Here is a 17,471-nt window from a genome sequence, read left to right on the forward strand (position 1 = left end):
ATGTTAACAGAAAGTTGAGTGGAAGGAAAAAGTGTGGAAGAAAAAGATGCACAACCAACCGAGAGAACCACAGCCTTATGAGGATTGTCAAGCAAAATATATTCAAGAATTTGAGAGAACTTCACAACGAATGGACTGAGGCTGGGGTCAACGCATACACACGTGTCAAGGAATTTGGCTACAGTTGTCGTATTCCGCGTTAAGCCACTCCTGAACCACAGACAATGTCAGAGGCGTCTTTCCTGGGCTAAGGAAAAGAAGAACTGGACTGTTGCCCAGTATTCCAAAGTACTCTTCTCAGATGAGAGCATGTTTTGTATTTAATTTGGAAACCAAGGTCCTAGAGTCTGGAGGAAGGGTGGAGAAGCTCATAGCCCAAGTTGCTTGAAGTCCAGTGTTAAGTTTTCACAGTCTGTGATGATTTGGGGTGCAATGTCATCTGCTGGTGTTAGCCAATTGTATTTTTTGAAAAACAAAGTACTGTACCAGTTTACCAATTTTGGAGCACTTCATGCTTCCTTCTGCTGACCAGCTTTTTGAAGATGATTTCATTTTCCAGCAGGATTTGGCACCTGCCCAGACTGCCAAAAGCTAGTTAAATGACCATGTGTTGGTGTGCTTGACTGGCCAGCAAACTCACCAGACCGGAACCCCAGAGAGAATCTATGGGCTATTGTCAAGAGAAAAATGAGAAACAAGAGACCAAAATGCAGATGAGCTGAAGGCCACTGTCAAAGAAACCTGGGCTTCCAGACCACCTCAGCAGTGCCACAAACTGATCACCTCCATGACACGCTGAATTGAGGCAGTAATTAAAGCAAAAGGAGCCCCTACCAAGTATTGAGTACATGTACAGTAAATGAACATACTTTCCAGAAGGCCAAGAATCCACTAAAAATTATTTTATTGGTCTTAAGTATTCTAATTTGTTGAATGAATTGGTGGGTTTTTGTTAAATGTGAGCTAAAATCACCACAATTAAAAGAACCAAAAAGTTAAACTACTGCAGTCTGTATGAATTTATTAAATACACAAATTTCACAATTTGAGTAGAATTACTGCAATAAATTTACTTTTCCACGACATAAGTTGAGAAGCACCTGTATTTAGAAATGCAAATATACGTATACAAATATACCATATATTTAATGAATATATAAATGTAAATCTGAATATACACTTATAAGTGTTAAGATGAAGAGTCAGACGTTCGGATCCAATTGCAGCATTTATTAAAAAGAATGGTCAGACAGGCAGAAATCAGGAATTATGTCAGGGATAACCAGAATCGAAACAAGCAGAGATCGGGGCAGGCAGCAGAGAATCAGAGTCGGAATACACGGTCCAAAAAGGTCAAACACAGGAATAACAAACACAAGGAAAAACGCTCAGAAATGTTAGACGGGGCTAAACAAGATTTCGCAGTGACTGAGAGTGATTGTGCTGCGTAAAGGGTTAATTCACCCAATAATCAAAATTATGTCATTAATTACTCACCCTCATGTCGTTGCAAACCAGTGAGACCTCCATTCATCTTCGGAACACAGTTTAAGATATTTTAGATTTAGTCCGAGAGCTCTCAGTCCCTCCATTGAAACTGTATACGGTATACTGTCCATGTCCAGAAAGGTAAGAAAAACATCAAAGTAGTCAATGTGACATCAGAGGGTCAGTTAGAATTTGTTTAAGCACCGAAAATACATTTTGGTCCAAAAATAGCAAAAACTACGACTTTATTCATCATTGTCTTCTCTTACGGGTCTGTTGTGAGATTTCAAAACACTGCAGTGTAGTGATATCCAGTTCGCGAAGGAATCAGTCGATGTAACCGGATCTTCTTGAACCAGTTCACCAACTCAAATCATTTAAAACGGTAGACGTCTCCAATTAGCATTAATCCACAAATTACTTAAGCTGTTAGCTTTTTTAACGTGGCTGATACTCCCTCGGAGTTAAAATAAACCATTATCCCGGAGTAATTCATTTACTCAAACAGTACACTGACTGAACTGCTGTGAAGAGAGAACTGAAGATGAACACAGAGCCGAGCCAGATAATGAACGAAAGATTGACTTGTTCTCGGGATATTGGTTTATTTTATAATCAAATCATTTGTGGATTAATGCTTATTGGAGACGCGAATGGTTTCAAACGATTCAGTTCGATTTGGTGAACTGGTTCAAGAAGATAGTAGTAGTAGTAGTAGCCCTTTATTGAGGGCCCTTTCTTGAGAGATCCGGTTACATCGAGTGATTCATTCGCGAACTGGATATCACTAAACTGCAGTGTTTAAAATTTTTTTTTTAAAACAGACCCGGAAGAGAAGACAATGCTGAATAAAGTCGTAGTTTTTGCTATTTTTGGACCAAATTATTTTCGATACTTCAAAAAATTCTAACTGACCCTCTGATGTCACATGGACTACTTTGATGATGTTTTTCTTACCTTTCTGGACATGGACAGTACACCATGCACACAGTTTCAATGGAGGGGCTGAGAGCTCTAGGACTAAATCTAAAATATCTTAAACTGTGTTCCGAAGATGAACGGAGGTTTTACGGGTTTGGAACGAAATGAGGGTGAGTTATTGATGACATCATTTTTATTATTGGGTGAACTAACCCTTTTAAATATGTGTCTGTATTAGCTGCAGGTGTGTGTCTAATAGGCTGATGAATAAGGTGCAGGTGTGGCAAGGTGATTGCGATGCAGTAGTTCATGGGGAATGTAGTTCGGGTGTGGTGCAACACAATGAAAGGTGCTAGTGTCCAAGTGATTATATGGTGACATCTGGTGGTTAATGGAAATAGGAGATGCCAGAGTCCTGAGTGGAGTGCCCTATGTACAGTACACACCAAAAGTTTGGACACACCTTCTCATTCAAAGAGTTTTCTTTATTTTCATGACTATGAAAATTGTAGATTCACACTGAAGGCATCAAAACTATGAATTAACAAATGTGGAATTATATATGGAATTATACACATAACAAAAAAGTGTGAAACAACTGAAAATATGTAATATTCTAGGTTCTTCAAAGTAGCCACCTTTTGCGTTGATTACTGCTTTGCACACTCTTGGCATTCTCTTGATGAGCTTCAAGAGATCGTCACCTGAAATGGTCTTCCAACAGTCTTGAAGGAGTTCCCCGAGAGATGCTTAGCACTTGTTGGCCCTTTTGCCTTCTGTCTGCGGTCCAGTTCACCCCTAAACCATCTCGATTGGGTTCAGGTCCGGTGACTGTGGAGGCCAGGTCATCTGGCGCAGCACCCCATCACTCTCCTTCTTGGTCAAATAGCCCTTGATGCCTTCAGTGTGACTCTACAATTTTCATAGTCATGAAAATAAAGAAAACTCTTTGAATGAGAAGGTGTGTCCAAACTTTTGGTCTGTACTGTACATACCTTGTACATTTTCTTTTTACATTTTCAAAAACTGTGGATTAGTTAAGTGTAAGTTACCTTACCATATACAGTAACATGGTGTAAACAGTATAACATTGAATGAAAAGTATTTTTACTGTAAAATACTGACAAATTTATATATATATATTATTTTTACAAGTAAAAACTATGGATTACCATATTATTCAAAGTAAAAACAGTAATGTGTTAAATTTTCTGTTAATTAATGTTTTTGCATAATTTTTGTGTTTAGTGATATGAGGTAGTACTTTTGCAGCAAAGGTTTTTGTTTTGTTTTTGTATATATGCCCTTGTGTGCTGTCTATATGCAGAGGTAGTACTTTGACAGTGGGGGTACTGTAGCTCTTTATTTCATAAACATGGTTAAAATTGTTGTTATTATTACATACAGTAGACTCTAGCAGGGGACTGTGATGTTGGGAATGGGACATATGGCACATATAGAAATCTTGTGATGAGAGATTCATGTCTTGGTGTTATGAAAGTCTCTTCTGGTGACTACATTTCATGTCTACCTTCTCTTTTTATGTATTTAACTTTTTATTAAAGAAAAAAATCTCACAAATCTGTCTCTCCCTGTATATAGATGTTACAGAATACCACTATACCAGGAATGTATGGCTTTATACTAGTGTGACGAATAAACTGAAGCAACATTGGCCTCAATTCTTGGCATATTTTCCTCTGCACATCATTTGCTCACGTGACTTAAGACAAAAGAAAAATGATTTCTTTGTGCAGCAACTACACAATTTCTTTGTGTTTTTAAAGCATAGATGTGTCTATTTTTATGTTTGGCTGTGTATAAAAAAGTCATTTTTATACACAGCCAAACATAAAAATAGACACATCTATGCTTTAAAAACACAAAGAAATTGTGTAGTTGCTGCACAAAGAAATCATTTTTCTTTTGTTTCTTTCACACACACACACACACAAAAAAAAGTGATGAATGACACCTTTGGTATTTTATTGAAGAACGTTAATTTTTTATTTCCCCATCTAGAAGCAAAAGACCTGTTTTAAGCTAGTTTACCATTTACTACGTGTTGAACATTTGATGTACACTCTTTCTTTAGCATAAAAACTGTTGTAAAATAGTCATGTTTACAAGAATATGTGAGCAGGAAGAGAAGAAGCAGGGCTAATATGGCACAAACATATGAGAATAAGAACCCTAACTTAAGTCTGAAGTATTAATTTATGACAGCCTGAGCCTGATAAACTGTATTTCTACCATGTAATGAAGCTAAACCCTTTTAAAATAGATACAGTGGAAACTGAGAAGCAGAAACAACTTGATTTATTAGTTTTCTTAGTAATTTCGAAGCAGTTTTTGAAAAAAAAAATTATGTCAGCAGTGAGTAGATTATGAAAAAAATATCAGCGTAAAACATAAACAGAATTTAGATTTTTATTACTACCTGGCTAGTTACAGTAGAGGTTTGTCTTTACAAAGTACTGGTTGGAACAGATTTATTGTAACATCTCATACTTGTAAAACAATGTGCCTTTTTTCGGATAACAATTAAGAGCGAAAGACCCATTTTGCACCTGTTCGGTACATGTGCCCAAGTGATCATCAAAATTCAGGTCTTTGTCCCACACCTCCAGCTTCAGGGTTTCACTTGCTTTGCAGTTTGGGAAGTAGAACTCTGCTGACCATGTAGGATGAGCAGTATCTTTGTGAAATTCTGTTTGGCCCCCAAATGTAGAGCCACACCAGACCTTGACGTATGGATCAGGTTTGTTTCCAGCAGGATCACCGGTGAGGTCCCTGGCGTGTAAACCAAACACTCGAACAGCAGCACTGGTGAAGTCCAGCTGAGACACCAGCATCAACACGGCCAGAGAAACAAGCCGAAGATGATCAAACACTGCCATGGCTGTCAAAAAGAATACATGTTCAGTTATAATGATGCAACAAATACTAAATGTCAAAATGATTCAGTGTTAAAGATGTCTACCTCTACTTGCATTAGAGTCTGTATGAATGCTTCCTGACCCTCATCCCCTTTATAAAGCCAATTTAACCTAAAAAATCTTCCAAAATGTGATCAACAGGTGGTTAAATCCCATGCTTATCTGTGCTAAATATTATAAAACATAGTGGCCTATTTACATTTGTCAAGTTGCCAATAGGGTGTCAAACTAGGCCTACATCCTAAGGTCATAAGAGATCATAGAACTAATGCATTAAAAGCATTTTAATAATTAATTGCCCTGAGCAGCTACAACAAACTCATTTCAATGGTCGAAGGTCTGACTCAGAATCCAGTGTTACCAGCATGTAAAAATGAGTTTGCTCAAGAACAAGACACGTAGTTCACATACACATGTGAAAGAACAGGTGGTCATTCAAACTTTCATCAGATAGTAACATGGCGGATTGGCCACCTGGCAATTCTGGCAAAGACCTGAGCATTGCGTCATATGGACTGATATTAACTTAAGTGATATTGAATTGTCCCTTTAAAAGAGATGTGTTGTGTCATATACACAAGGAACGACCAGTTATAATGTTAAGAAGTATGCCAGTCATTCATTAATGTTAATAATAAAAACAAAATAGCATTTTATTTCTGTATTGTGTTATATTTTTATGTTAGAAGGTGGTGTTAAAATTGCTCTGTCCATAATGAGCTGGTGGGTTTATGGTGTGGTGGGCCGCTCTGTGCCAGAAAGTCCAGAGCCATTTTTTAGCCCCAGTCCGCCCCTGGAAAGTAACAAGGAATGGATGAAGATTTAGGGACCTCCAAATCCACACATCTATGATCAAGTAATTCACATCAATAATGTCATCTTTCACCATTTCATCCAAAACATTTTATCATCTTTCTGTGTACTGTAGGTTGACTAGTATGAACACATTGACAAACATACTGTATATGTCATTCATGAAGGTAGGCACAAATATTCCTTATATACTGTACCATATATCACAAATGAGCATCTATCAAAATTAAATGTACTTAAGTTTAATTAAATTAAAAGTCAGTTTAATCAGCTCTTTAATTTTTTCTTTTAATTATTAGCAAAAAAAAAAAAAAAAGTTATAATGTGCAGATATAAACTAGCAATTCTGAGAAAGTCTGCATTGTGAGAAAGTGCAATTGGAAAAACAAGTCAAAAGTCTAAATTGCCCTTTTTCTTATTCCATGGCAGAAACAAGCTTTCATAGTTCTGTACTCTCTGAACAGCCAGATAAGCTTTATTCCCACCACAAAGTGAAAAACAGAGACACCTTTGATTTAAGAATTTTATTAGCATATTTTGTTAGTGAACAGACAATTAACGATTTTGATGAACAGTGCAAAACATTCAGTACTGTTCTACTTTATTAAATCAAACAGCCTTTTATGTAAACAGCCTTACAAATACCTGGCTGCTTCAAAGCTGTAATACAGGACTCCATTTTTCAGCTCACAAGTACCGGTGGAAGACTCATATTGCACCTTTCTTACACACGTGCCCAAGTAGTCATCAAAATTCAGGTCTTTGTCCCACACCTGAAATTTCAGGTCATCCTTTGCTTTGCAATTTGGGAAGTTGAATTCTGCAGACCATGAAGGATTAGCGCTATCCCTGCGAAATTCTGTCATCCCTCCAAAAGTAGAGCCACACCAGACCTTGACGTATGGATCAGGATCGTTTCCGGCAGGATCCCCGGTGAGGTCCTTGGCATGTAAGCCAAACACTCGAACAGCACCGCTGGTGAAGTCCACCAGAGACACCAGCATCAACACGGCCAGAGACACCAGCCCAAGATGATCAAACACTGCCATGGCTGTCAGAATGAACACATGTTCACAGATGTTAAACACAAATATTGAAATGTAAAAATAAGTGTTAGATAACTTACCTAATTTGTATTTGATTCCGTATGAATGCTTTGTGATCCTCACCCCCTTTATAAAGCCAGTACCATCTTCCAATAGGTGATCAGGTGGTGTCATGTCATGCACATCTGAGTTAAGTTTCTGTGTTGGCCTGTTTACATGTCAAGCTGCCAGGAGTGTATAAAATTTTACCCCCCCCCCCCCCGGTCTGACTCAGACTCCAATGTCACCAATAGAAGAACAGTCAAGACACATAATGCACGTACACATTTAGGAGAACAGGGCAGAGTGCATGTAAACATGTGGAAGGACAGAGTGTGTGCCACTCACCTTCAAATAGGATCACAACCAGATGAGGTTTAGTACAACCACCTCCACGTAATTCACATCGATCTTTCACTATTCAACCAAACCTACAACCAAAACAAAACATTCTCTTTCTACATCAGATGCAGGTTGGCTTGTACAAACACAAATAATTAATGGATAAACAGTATATGACATATTTAACGGTGGGAACAATTAACAGAGTGCAGAAGTAGAGTAACTGATATTAAATGCACTTTAAATCTCATCAGCTCTATTGCTCTGAACAAATGATCGCTAATCCAGCATCCATTGTGAATTGAGAAGCAGAGGCAAGCTTAATTTATTTAAATGACTTTTATTAAGTTTACAAATAGGGTAACAAATGCTGTTTTATTGGAGCGCAAAGCTCAGTTTTATATGAAGCTTGAACATCCTATACTTAGTGCAAAACATACAGTTAAACATTGCCGATGATTCCCTACATGTTTTTGTTTGGTTTTCATTTTAAGTAACTCTTTTAACATTTTGTACAATGTTAACTATCATACGGAGGAAACAAAAAACAAACATTGAATGAAAGTCACCAGAGGAGATCTAGAGACTCAAAAGACAGCAAAACAAGCGGATCAGATAGCAGTACAAAACAAAATAACTCAATGACAGGTCAGTAGCATTAAGTAAACACTGTTCTGTTGTATTTCTTTCCACAGGAGAGCGACTAGTAAGGAGGGATTCATTCAATAAGATAGTTTTGAGGAAGTTTGTGTGCATTTTATCCGTGTAACTAAAGTCTCATGCAAAAATAAAGAAAAAAATAATTCTCCATCATTAACTGAATGTCTAGCGATACTGAATGGCTTGTTCATACATCAGCACGCTACAAACATTTTTTTATTTATTTATTTTTTTTTCATTTTCCAAGGTGCTGTATCATTTTCGTCAGAGGTGAATAAACCTGCACTGCAGTTACATTAGCACCCTCTACAGTCAAACAGGGGGACCTGTTTCTTATAGCGAGAGCAAATGAACACTTATGTCATATCTGGAACAGGGACATGGCACTCAGAAGGTAGTATTTCATTAGTCTGAACACTTAGCAGGTTAGACCTCTTTGTTAAAGACCTTCTGATGTGTTCACAGTTTGAACAAACCGAGCAAAATAAAGTGGGTAAAAACGAGCTGTCTACAGGTAAAGCGTTGTGTACAAAGCAAGAGATAAAGCTAAAACGATCAGATTTTGAATATAGAGAGCCAGTTGAGAATCTAAACTGTACAGTTGACCTAAAGTGAAGTTCCTGTACCAGACGTTTCACGCAGACGGCACACTGAGCAGTATGTAACGAGTTGTAATCTAAGTCCTTTCAGTAGTTAAGGTGATGAGAGCATCTCTGAATATAATGCTCTAAGGATCTGTACATTTGTTTCTGGTGGATCAGGGCTGTTCTCCATTTATCTGAACAGTCAAATGCAGGTCAGCTATTTTGAATAAACCAAAGCATTTACAAGAGTGATTTGATTGACTGCTACAAAAAGAGAGAGAGTGAGATCCTCCAAAAGAAGCTACTGATCTGCCATGAAACCGAGGGCTGTTGTCAGTACGGTGAACTTTCATGGGCAGTGAGAGTTCAAAAGAAGCGCATTGATGAGAAACCAGCGAGAAATATAGTTTAATAGTGTTGTTTTGGCAGAGAGTGGCGTTCTTGTGTCGGTGAGGGGTGCTAACGGTCTTTTCTCACCTTTCTGGTCCTTTTCTAGGCTTGCAGTCACATCTGTTGCTAAATGAGTCAAACGTGTCTCCCTATGCACACCTGGAGAGGATTTGACACTGGATGGCGTCAAAACCAACTAAGCCGTTCTGGAGAAACATCTAAGCTGTTGATGGTTTTGAAATACTTACAACATACTGTCCCTTGCGTACTACCTTTCCTCGTCCTGCGTTTCTATCTGAGCCAAGCCCTCACCTTCACAAGAACTGTTCACGCTGTTTAAGAATCCATCTTGAAAACAAAGACACCGTGGTTGTCGAAATAAGTTTAAATGTGCTGATGATAGGCACGCTTCCACTTGCATACTAAGGTAGATTGATCAAAGTATCTAAAACTCAACCCCTTAAGCACTTTCACAGCCTTTGAATGTGATATAATGGGTGGATTGTGTGTTTGCGCACCCAATATATGAAGCATTTTGCAACTAGGACTGTGCCATCAAATGGTTTCAGTCATAGCCAATTCAAAACCTCATCCAAAACAACTCCTTGTTCCTGCAATATATTAATAATCACCCTCTGTGAAGTCACTCCAACTAGAGACTCTCCACTGCCTTATATATCAAACCCCGAAGCAAAAAAAGTAACACAAAAATAAAGCAAGGCACTAGAATCTTCAGAAAGCTCACTGGGCTTAGCGAAAGAGGGAAAGATTCTTTTCTTCAAGTACGTTAATAGAATCCATTTACATTCACATTTATCTAATAATATAAAGAAAGTACAAAGGGGGGAAAAAGGGTTAAAGTGTCTCCAATAAGATGCGAGTAATTAAATAGCTAGCCTTCCATCCTCCAAAATGTCTTTTTTTTTGTCTACTTTCTTTTTATCTAATGTTGTCCAACAACATTTATAATAATCACAGTGTTTCAACATCAAAAACTGATGAGTAAATACAGGTCCATACAGAACACAACTTCTTATTTGAATGTCTCAATCAAACTATCGTAAGAGGCCCCTAATGCTGCCATGATTAGAAAAAGCTGATAATTAGCCAAAGATTTAAAGCTTCACGGGCCTTAAAGGTAACCGATCCTATATTCAAACCCCAATCCAACTGATTTAATCCACCATTTTACAAGTCACCTTGTGGTGTGGGAACGAGAAAACCGTAAGAGAATGGTAAGAGTGTGAATGTGCATGTAGGAGCTTTGTAGGACAGGCAGCTGAAAGGCCTCTGAACATATGACAAAAAAAGTACTGTCCCTAACATTCTGCTACACAAGGCCGGCTTGAAGGGCATAGGGAAGAAAAACCAACTAACCAACCAAATGAATGAAATCAAAACCCTCATAACTCAATTTAAAAACAAAGGAAATCTGTACATGGATTTTGTCATTTAATCTAATGAAGGCCACTTCCTGTGTTTTAAAATGGGCTTTTTTTAAACATTGTAATTATTGCATTATTCCATGGCATTGCAGAAGAGGGTTTAGGGCAAGAGGGGAACTAGGTTTGTCACTTTGCTGCTCACCATCACCCACCCGACCTCTGTTTTTGTTGACATGCTTGATGTATGAATTTATCAGGAGGATATACAGATGGAAGCCAGTGGCATTCATTCCATTTTAGGTCAGCAAACCTCTAATCGAACCCCTTGACAAATGTTTAGGGCTAGGTGGTGAAGGATGCCATCACTACACACCTTAACAATAAAAATGGTCACACCTTCTTTGGCCACGTAACATTGCACACAAGTGTCCATTGTTTTATTTTCATCCTTCTCTTATCCCGTTGTGCATCATCCCCGTGATGTAACTGTGAGCATGTATGCAGATTCTGGCATCTTTTTTCTCAACTATCAACTCTTGTGACAGAATCGCTGTAATGCATTCAAATGCTTGCCCAATTTGTCCCCCTTGCTTCCCTCAACTCAAGAGTTATTTAGGCCTAGCACGGCTAGGCCCTGCCCTACGTGGTCTTCAGGTTGGGTCCACCCGGGTGGCTGACTGACTTTTGCAAAGTGCTGATGTGGAAGGTCTGTAAAGGGGTGGGAACCTGGGGATACTGTCCCAGGGGTTGCGAGGTGGCCAGCAGTCCGGCCTGGGTGTGCGCGATTGAACCAGCCCACTGGGTGCTGTAAGGTGCAGAGGGGTAGCCATACTGTGGCGTGGGACACAAGGAGCCCTTCCGGGCCCCCAGAGAGGTAGCAGGAGTGTTGGGCATGGGCGGGTGGCCGCTCAGAGTTGAAGCGATGCTTGGGCACAGCTGGCCAGGAGCCGAGTACTTACGGCCCATATTGGTAGGAGGAACCATCTGAGAAGAGAGGGAACGAAAAATGTTTATTTAGAGCATGGATTCTCCACCCTGGTCCTCGAGGTCCACTGTAGAGCTTTCCTTTAGCTCCAACCTTGATCAAAATCACCTGCCTGTAACTTTCTAGAAGACCTTGATTAGCTTGTTCAGATGTGTTTGATTAGATTGGAGCTAAACTCTGCAGGAAAGTGGACTTTGAGGGCCTAAAAGTTGAGAACTGTGAAGGACTGTGAATGTCTTACTTCGTAGCTGTGGCCCTGAGGAGATACTTGTTGTTGGTGCTTGGAGCCTCTCTTGCCCTGCGACAGGTTCATAGCGTCCCTGGCCCAGTTGTCCACCAATTTGTGCAGCTCGTCTGTGAACATGCCCTTGCAGCTCTGGGACTGAGAGATGGGCGGCTGGTTTTGATTCTGAATGCTTCCCGCCACCGTGTTGGTGCTGCTCGTCCCTGAGCGGAGAAAAAGACACGAAGAGAGAATATGATCGTAAAAATGAAGTCAGTCCAACATGCATCATACCAAAACAGCTGATACAATCTGAAGCCCCACAGACTATATTTATGTGTGTATATTTTTATATACAGCTCCTCACATTAGATTACATACGCTTTATATAATCTGTAAAATTATTGATTTAAAAAAGAAGAGATTTTTAAAATATGGTTATACATTTACAGTGTATCTATTTTTTTCCATTTAGTTCTGCCCTGGTTTGACCTGATTCTAAGGACTTTTAGACATAACAGATTGTACATTCAAAACTACATTTTAACCTGGAAATGAAGAAATCTTTAGTTAAACCAATAAAAGCTTGCTTAAAATAAATAAATAGAGCTGCTGTCAGTAAAAGCAAGACATTTAAAATAAAGAGCATAGAGCAATATACTGAACACTGAAGGGTTTGAAAACGCTAACAGTTATTAAATTTAAGCTTTTATTTTGACTTATGATTATATTTAAATATCTGTTATGCAGGTTCTTTAGGACAACACTAAATAAAAATATTTAATTCAATCTCTTCTAATTTAAATAAAAGTAAAACATATTGCAGATTATATAAAGGGTATGTAAATCTAAGAGCACAACTGTATAATATAATGTCATGTGTATACAAAAAAGTCATGGCAGTGAGGCCCTATCGAGCACCTGGGCATCCGCTCTGAGGCTAAAGTGACACTTTTATCACTTTGAGTCCAGCCTGCAAAACAGGTCACGAAGACAATATTAAAACACCATCTCTGGCTTTTCACTTGTACATAAACCTAGCGATCTGCATCTGCCTGGGCTTCATCATCATGCTTGCCATGGTTGTTTTTACTGCAACACAAGGTGGTGAAATGGAAATGGATTCACCATGAGCTCCAGTATTAGATTAAATTGAACTGCAATGTCTCAAAATTCATGGAGGCTAACAATCCGAAACGTTCAGTACCTACTATTTAGAAGCGTAAAAAGATTGTTGATTAGTACTATTAGCTAGGACAAAATACTAAAACAAAAATGGCCTTAATCTTGTTAGGACGTCAATATTAACAGGAAGTATGAGTACAAAAGCCTCTTTATGAAAAACAAAGCATTGCAGTGAGGATTATATGGTACATGTTTATAAAAAAAGCTCTCTTTACTGTGCAGTTAATGGGAAGCAAGATGAAAAATTCACCAAATTAGTGGAAATGCCTCAGCTCCTTCATAAGACTCATCACTGTCATGACTAAGAGATAACGGTACTTAAACATGCACTAGTATAAGCTGATTGGTCCATTTATCTACACATATCTGTTGTGGAACAAAGAGCTGATGCATTTGAAGAATAGATTGTAAGTCAAAAATAAAGCTGATGGGGGAAAAATATTCTAAATAAAATCTTGCACAGTTAAAAACAAACAGCGCAAATATCTTGCCAACTATCCAGGCAGCCACCCGGCGACACAGATTAGACCTGTTAGGATGGCAAACACAGCCCCTCCAGAATGCAGCAACAAAAAAATGACACACTGTGCCAAGACTGAAGCACCAAAAGGAATTCTGGGCAATGTTGTCCAGAGCAAGCCATGCTTTGAAAGACAGCAACTCCTTTTCCACCATGCTGGTACTGACGTCAAAACCGGTATCCAATTTTTGCCCAGTTTCATTCATTTGGTTTATACTGGCCTTTAAAACTAAATGAATCATTTAGAAAAAAACAACTGTATAGTTTGTGGTCAATACATGGCAGTTTTTAAATATTAACCCCTAAACACCAGGGGTTGCATGAAAACTGAGGGAAGCAATAACTGTTTTCAACATTGATAAGAAGAAATGTTTCTTGAACAGCAAATTATATTGCTATATATTATTTCAGAAGGCTCATGTGACACTGAAGACTGGAGTAATGATGTTGAAAATTAAGCTTTGATAACAGGAATAAATTACATTTCAAAATATATTAAATTAGAAAAAAGTTATTTTGAAGTGCATTTCTGATCGAATACATGCATCCTCATGAAATATTGTGAATGCTACAATATTCATAAAACCTGAATATAGATTTGGCCAACAAAAATAAAAAAATGGCACCACCTGGTGGAAAAGGGCTAAGGGAGAGGAGGAGGCTCCACACGCAGCTTGACTTCAGCATTTACTGGATGACTTCCATTCACTTTGTTCAATACTGAAGGATCCCGGAATTTTCTTTGTGAAAACCTACCTTTCTGCATGAAAAATGTGAGCAGTATTCCCTCAATACAGTGGTTTGTGCATTGGATAGTGATTAAGGCTTGTGCACAGTGAGGGGAGATCAGCCAGGCCTCATTAGACCCTTGTAATAGGTGAGAAACTCCATCCGAACAGGATGAGGTCGATGTGCAGTAAGTGGGATGAGTATTAAGGAGATAAAGGTGCATAAGGGACTCTGGGGCTTCAAAATGGCTTGTGCATAATGGGACGAGTGCTCAGACCGGTCCATTTAGAGTGCATTAGTCAGTCTACTGCTGAGTGGGGCGCTGTCGCCTGGCGATGCGTTTATCGAGAGTGATTTCCAGTTTGGTTTCGAATTTAGGGGAGTGCGAGTTTAATTTGAGAGTGAAAACATACGTGGCATGCCACATTTATAAACACATGAATGGATCATCACAGGAAAAAAATGCTCAAGTCAGCCTGAGAGCTTAGTGGGAATACCAGCTTCAACAGGCCACAGGACATGAAGCGAAAGGTGACGACAGGAAAGAGAGGGAAGGAGGAGTGGGAGGATGTAAAAAAAAGAGATAATTACTACAAAGTTGGTTGCAGGGGCACACTTTTTTCACCATCTTCCCTGAAGCATGGAGAGAACGGTGGGATTGGAGAGAATCAGTGTTACAGTAACTCCACGTCAAACACAGTGCATTATGGGAGTGTATCAGAACATGCTAATCTAAAACATGAAATCAAGCCCTGATGGCTGTTACGCTCATGCTCAGTGAAGGTGGGGTGAGCGAAGGAAGGTTCACGTGTGGTTGTGACTAATGGGTCTGTGATCAGGTGCATTAACATTGTGAGGGCAGTTTAAAAAATTATAAGCTTGCAAAGGAAGTGAGAGGATGTGTGAAAGTACCTGCTCTAATTGACTTTTTTTTTTAATGAAAGAAAAGAGACTAAGGAAAATTCTTCAGATTGTAAGATATATGCACAGAAATATTAGTCCATAACATAAATTACATAAATAATATTCACACTGCATGTGTCAGAAAAGGAAGAGCCAAATAATACTGAAGAACATGAGTATCATTACAATAAATTACCGTTAGTATTTGCATTACAGTCGGTAACAATCTTATTGTGAACTAAAACTATTAATTTTTTTTTTATTATGAAACTTAAATTGATATAAAAATATTACACTTAAAAACAAACAAACAGAAATTACAAATGGCTTGGCAATTAACTGAAGTTGAAGCAGTAAGATAAAAAAAATAATTATAGTAGTATATATATATATATATATATATATAAATAAAAAAACATAGAAATAAATAAATATTAAATATAATTATATACCACAATATTAAAATAAATTATATAACTAAAATAAATGTTAGATATGTTAAAAATAAACAAAAGTGACAAGTACATACAATTAATAAAACAAATTTAAAAAACTAATTCAAAATATTAATACTATTTTAACAGTGTCAATAATACTAAAATAACACTTACAATAAACTACTATATACAATTTATTAATCTATGCTTATTAGGCCCTTAATCTAGGGTTATTATGTTAATACATTTTTGGTTTATAATATATTAACTTTACTGAGCTATACAACGTGAAATTATTTAGCATATGTAGAAATTAACATTTACCTACCTTAATAAATGATGCTCATTATTAGTTCATTATACCTTTTTATTATTAAAAATAGTAACATTTCCAACTTTATTGTGAAGTTTTACCAGTATATGGACACTGCACATTTAAATTCTTACCTATAATTACAACAATTGGACAAAGTTGTTTATGGCATCCAGCTGTGATTGTTTTGTGAAATTGATGTGTATTTTCAGTAGAAATTGCTTAAACTACTTAGGAACTGCTAAAGTACAAGCCATACTGTTTTTGGACACTGTCCAATGCAGCATGTTATTCATCTTATAAATTATTAGTAATTATCTTCAGCAATTGGCACATTTTATTATAATGTTAAACCAAAGCATATATGAAGGAAACATTAAAACTAGTTAGATGAATTACAAATGACAAAGTGCCCACTTGTGAACACCGTTGAATTAGAAATAATTATCGGACCTCATAGGTTACACTAGTGCATTACGGGATATGAACGAAAACTGTTAAGTGATGAGCACAAGTTGTTTTTAAGATTCATGATACAATGTCTGAGATGATCGGCCAATCAGTAGGCTTGGCAGAATCAAGAACTAATCACATGACATTGTAGGAAAGAGACAAAAGAAAAAGCGTTACACACAAAGAGCCAAGCAGGGCGTACTCAGAAAACGCGTCCTCCTGCCACCTGGTTTGAAGGTCACTCTCTCCGACCCACAGCTGAACTTTACACAGCCTGTGGTACAAAAAGAGGGAAAGAGAAAGAGAGAGGTGGAAGAGAGGAAGAGACAGTGAGAGAGAGAGATGGAGCAGACAGCAGAGAGAGAGAGAAAGGAAACGTACACAAATACACAGTGAGAATGGTAACAGAGGTCAGTAAGCCATGGATTCCTGACAGAGAGTGAAGGAGGTGAAGGAGGGGAGGAGTGGCCCTGGGTGGGTGAGCGTAGAGCTGTACGGAAAAGAAAGAGAGGAAAAGCGCCCCCTGGAGGCACAAGCATCAGCCCTGCAGCTTCATCCAAACCAAAGCGTGCACTTTCTCAGATAGGCAAAGCAAATATTCCTATGTTTAGTGTTGATTCACCAGCACTAGCACAAATAGATCCGATATATGATCCACCACAAAAATCATAGGAACATTAGACAGGAAAATAACATTATGATGACCAATAGACAAGTTTCTTCCAACTGTGTCATCCTGAAGTTTTCTCCTCATATTTGGAAGACCCACAGGAAATAGGCCAGAGCTGCTTTATGTGACTAAAACTTCCCAAAATTACAGAACCAAAACAGTAAACTATGTCATTTAGGAGTGGGCGATATATGGGTTGAAATTAGTCATAAATACCATAATTTTGGCATAAATTTGCGAGGAAGAAGGTGAAGCACGAACAGTTGTCCCTTATTCTGAAATCAAAGCAAATGCAAATAAGATGAGTAAATCAAATAAGAAGAGATTGATCTAATCTATTTACATTAAAAAAATACTTTTTGTCCACAATGTTTAGATTTTTTTTAATTACATTTATGATTGATTTATAAAAATATTAGTATTTTTAGAAATGCATTTCAATGTGA

The 17,471-nt window shown here is 38.0% G+C and overlaps 3 protein-coding genes across 14 annotated transcripts in view; all 3 read right to left on the minus strand.

The window, feature by feature from the left end:
- Positions 1 to 4,821: 4,821 nt before the first annotated feature.
- Positions 4,822 to 5,342, minus strand: LOC132106247 (uncharacterized). The gene has a single exon (XM_059511885.1). It carries the CDS (start codon positions 5,307 to 5,309, stop codon positions 4,902 to 4,904), a length of 408 nt encoding a protein of 135 aa, XP_059367868.1. The 5' UTR covers positions 5,310 to 5,342; the 3' UTR covers positions 4,822 to 4,901.
- A 1,448-nt stretch (positions 5,343 to 6,790) lies between these two features.
- Positions 6,791 to 7,239, minus strand: LOC132106248 (uncharacterized). Its single transcript, XM_059511886.1, has one exon. The coding sequence runs from the start codon at positions 7,208 to 7,210 to the stop codon at positions 6,797 to 6,799; it is 414 nt and encodes a 137-aa protein (XP_059367869.1). The 5' UTR covers positions 7,211 to 7,239; the 3' UTR covers positions 6,791 to 6,796.
- A 2,117-nt stretch (positions 7,240 to 9,356) lies between these two features.
- The window catches only part of LOC132105579 (serine/threonine-protein kinase WNK1-like), a 76,090-nt gene continuing 67,975 nt past the window's right edge, over positions 9,357 to 17,471 (minus strand). For 7 of the 12 annotated variants that reach the window (XM_059510802.1, XM_059510795.1, XM_059510800.1 and 4 more), the window contains 4 exons: positions 16,537 to 16,629; positions 14,841 to 14,882; positions 11,834 to 12,039; positions 9,357 to 11,591 (listed from right to left, as the gene is read on the minus strand). In XM_059510802.1, the coding sequence (XP_059366785.1) occupies positions 11,247 to 11,591; positions 11,834 to 12,039; positions 14,841 to 14,882; positions 16,537 to 16,629 (686 nt within the window). In that variant the 3' untranslated portion in view covers positions 9,357 to 11,246. Of the gene's footprint in view, positions 11,592 to 11,833; positions 12,040 to 14,840; positions 14,883 to 16,536; positions 16,630 to 17,241; positions 17,301 to 17,471 lie in introns of those variants that run through there. The other 5 variants (XM_059510794.1, XM_059510798.1, XM_059510796.1 and 2 more) reach the window with 5 other exon arrangements.

This window comes from Carassius carassius, chromosome 26 (assembly GCF_963082965.1).
Source record: "Carassius carassius chromosome 26, fCarCar2.1, whole genome shotgun sequence".
NCBI lineage: Eukaryota > Metazoa > Chordata > Actinopteri > Cypriniformes > Cyprinidae > Carassius > Carassius carassius.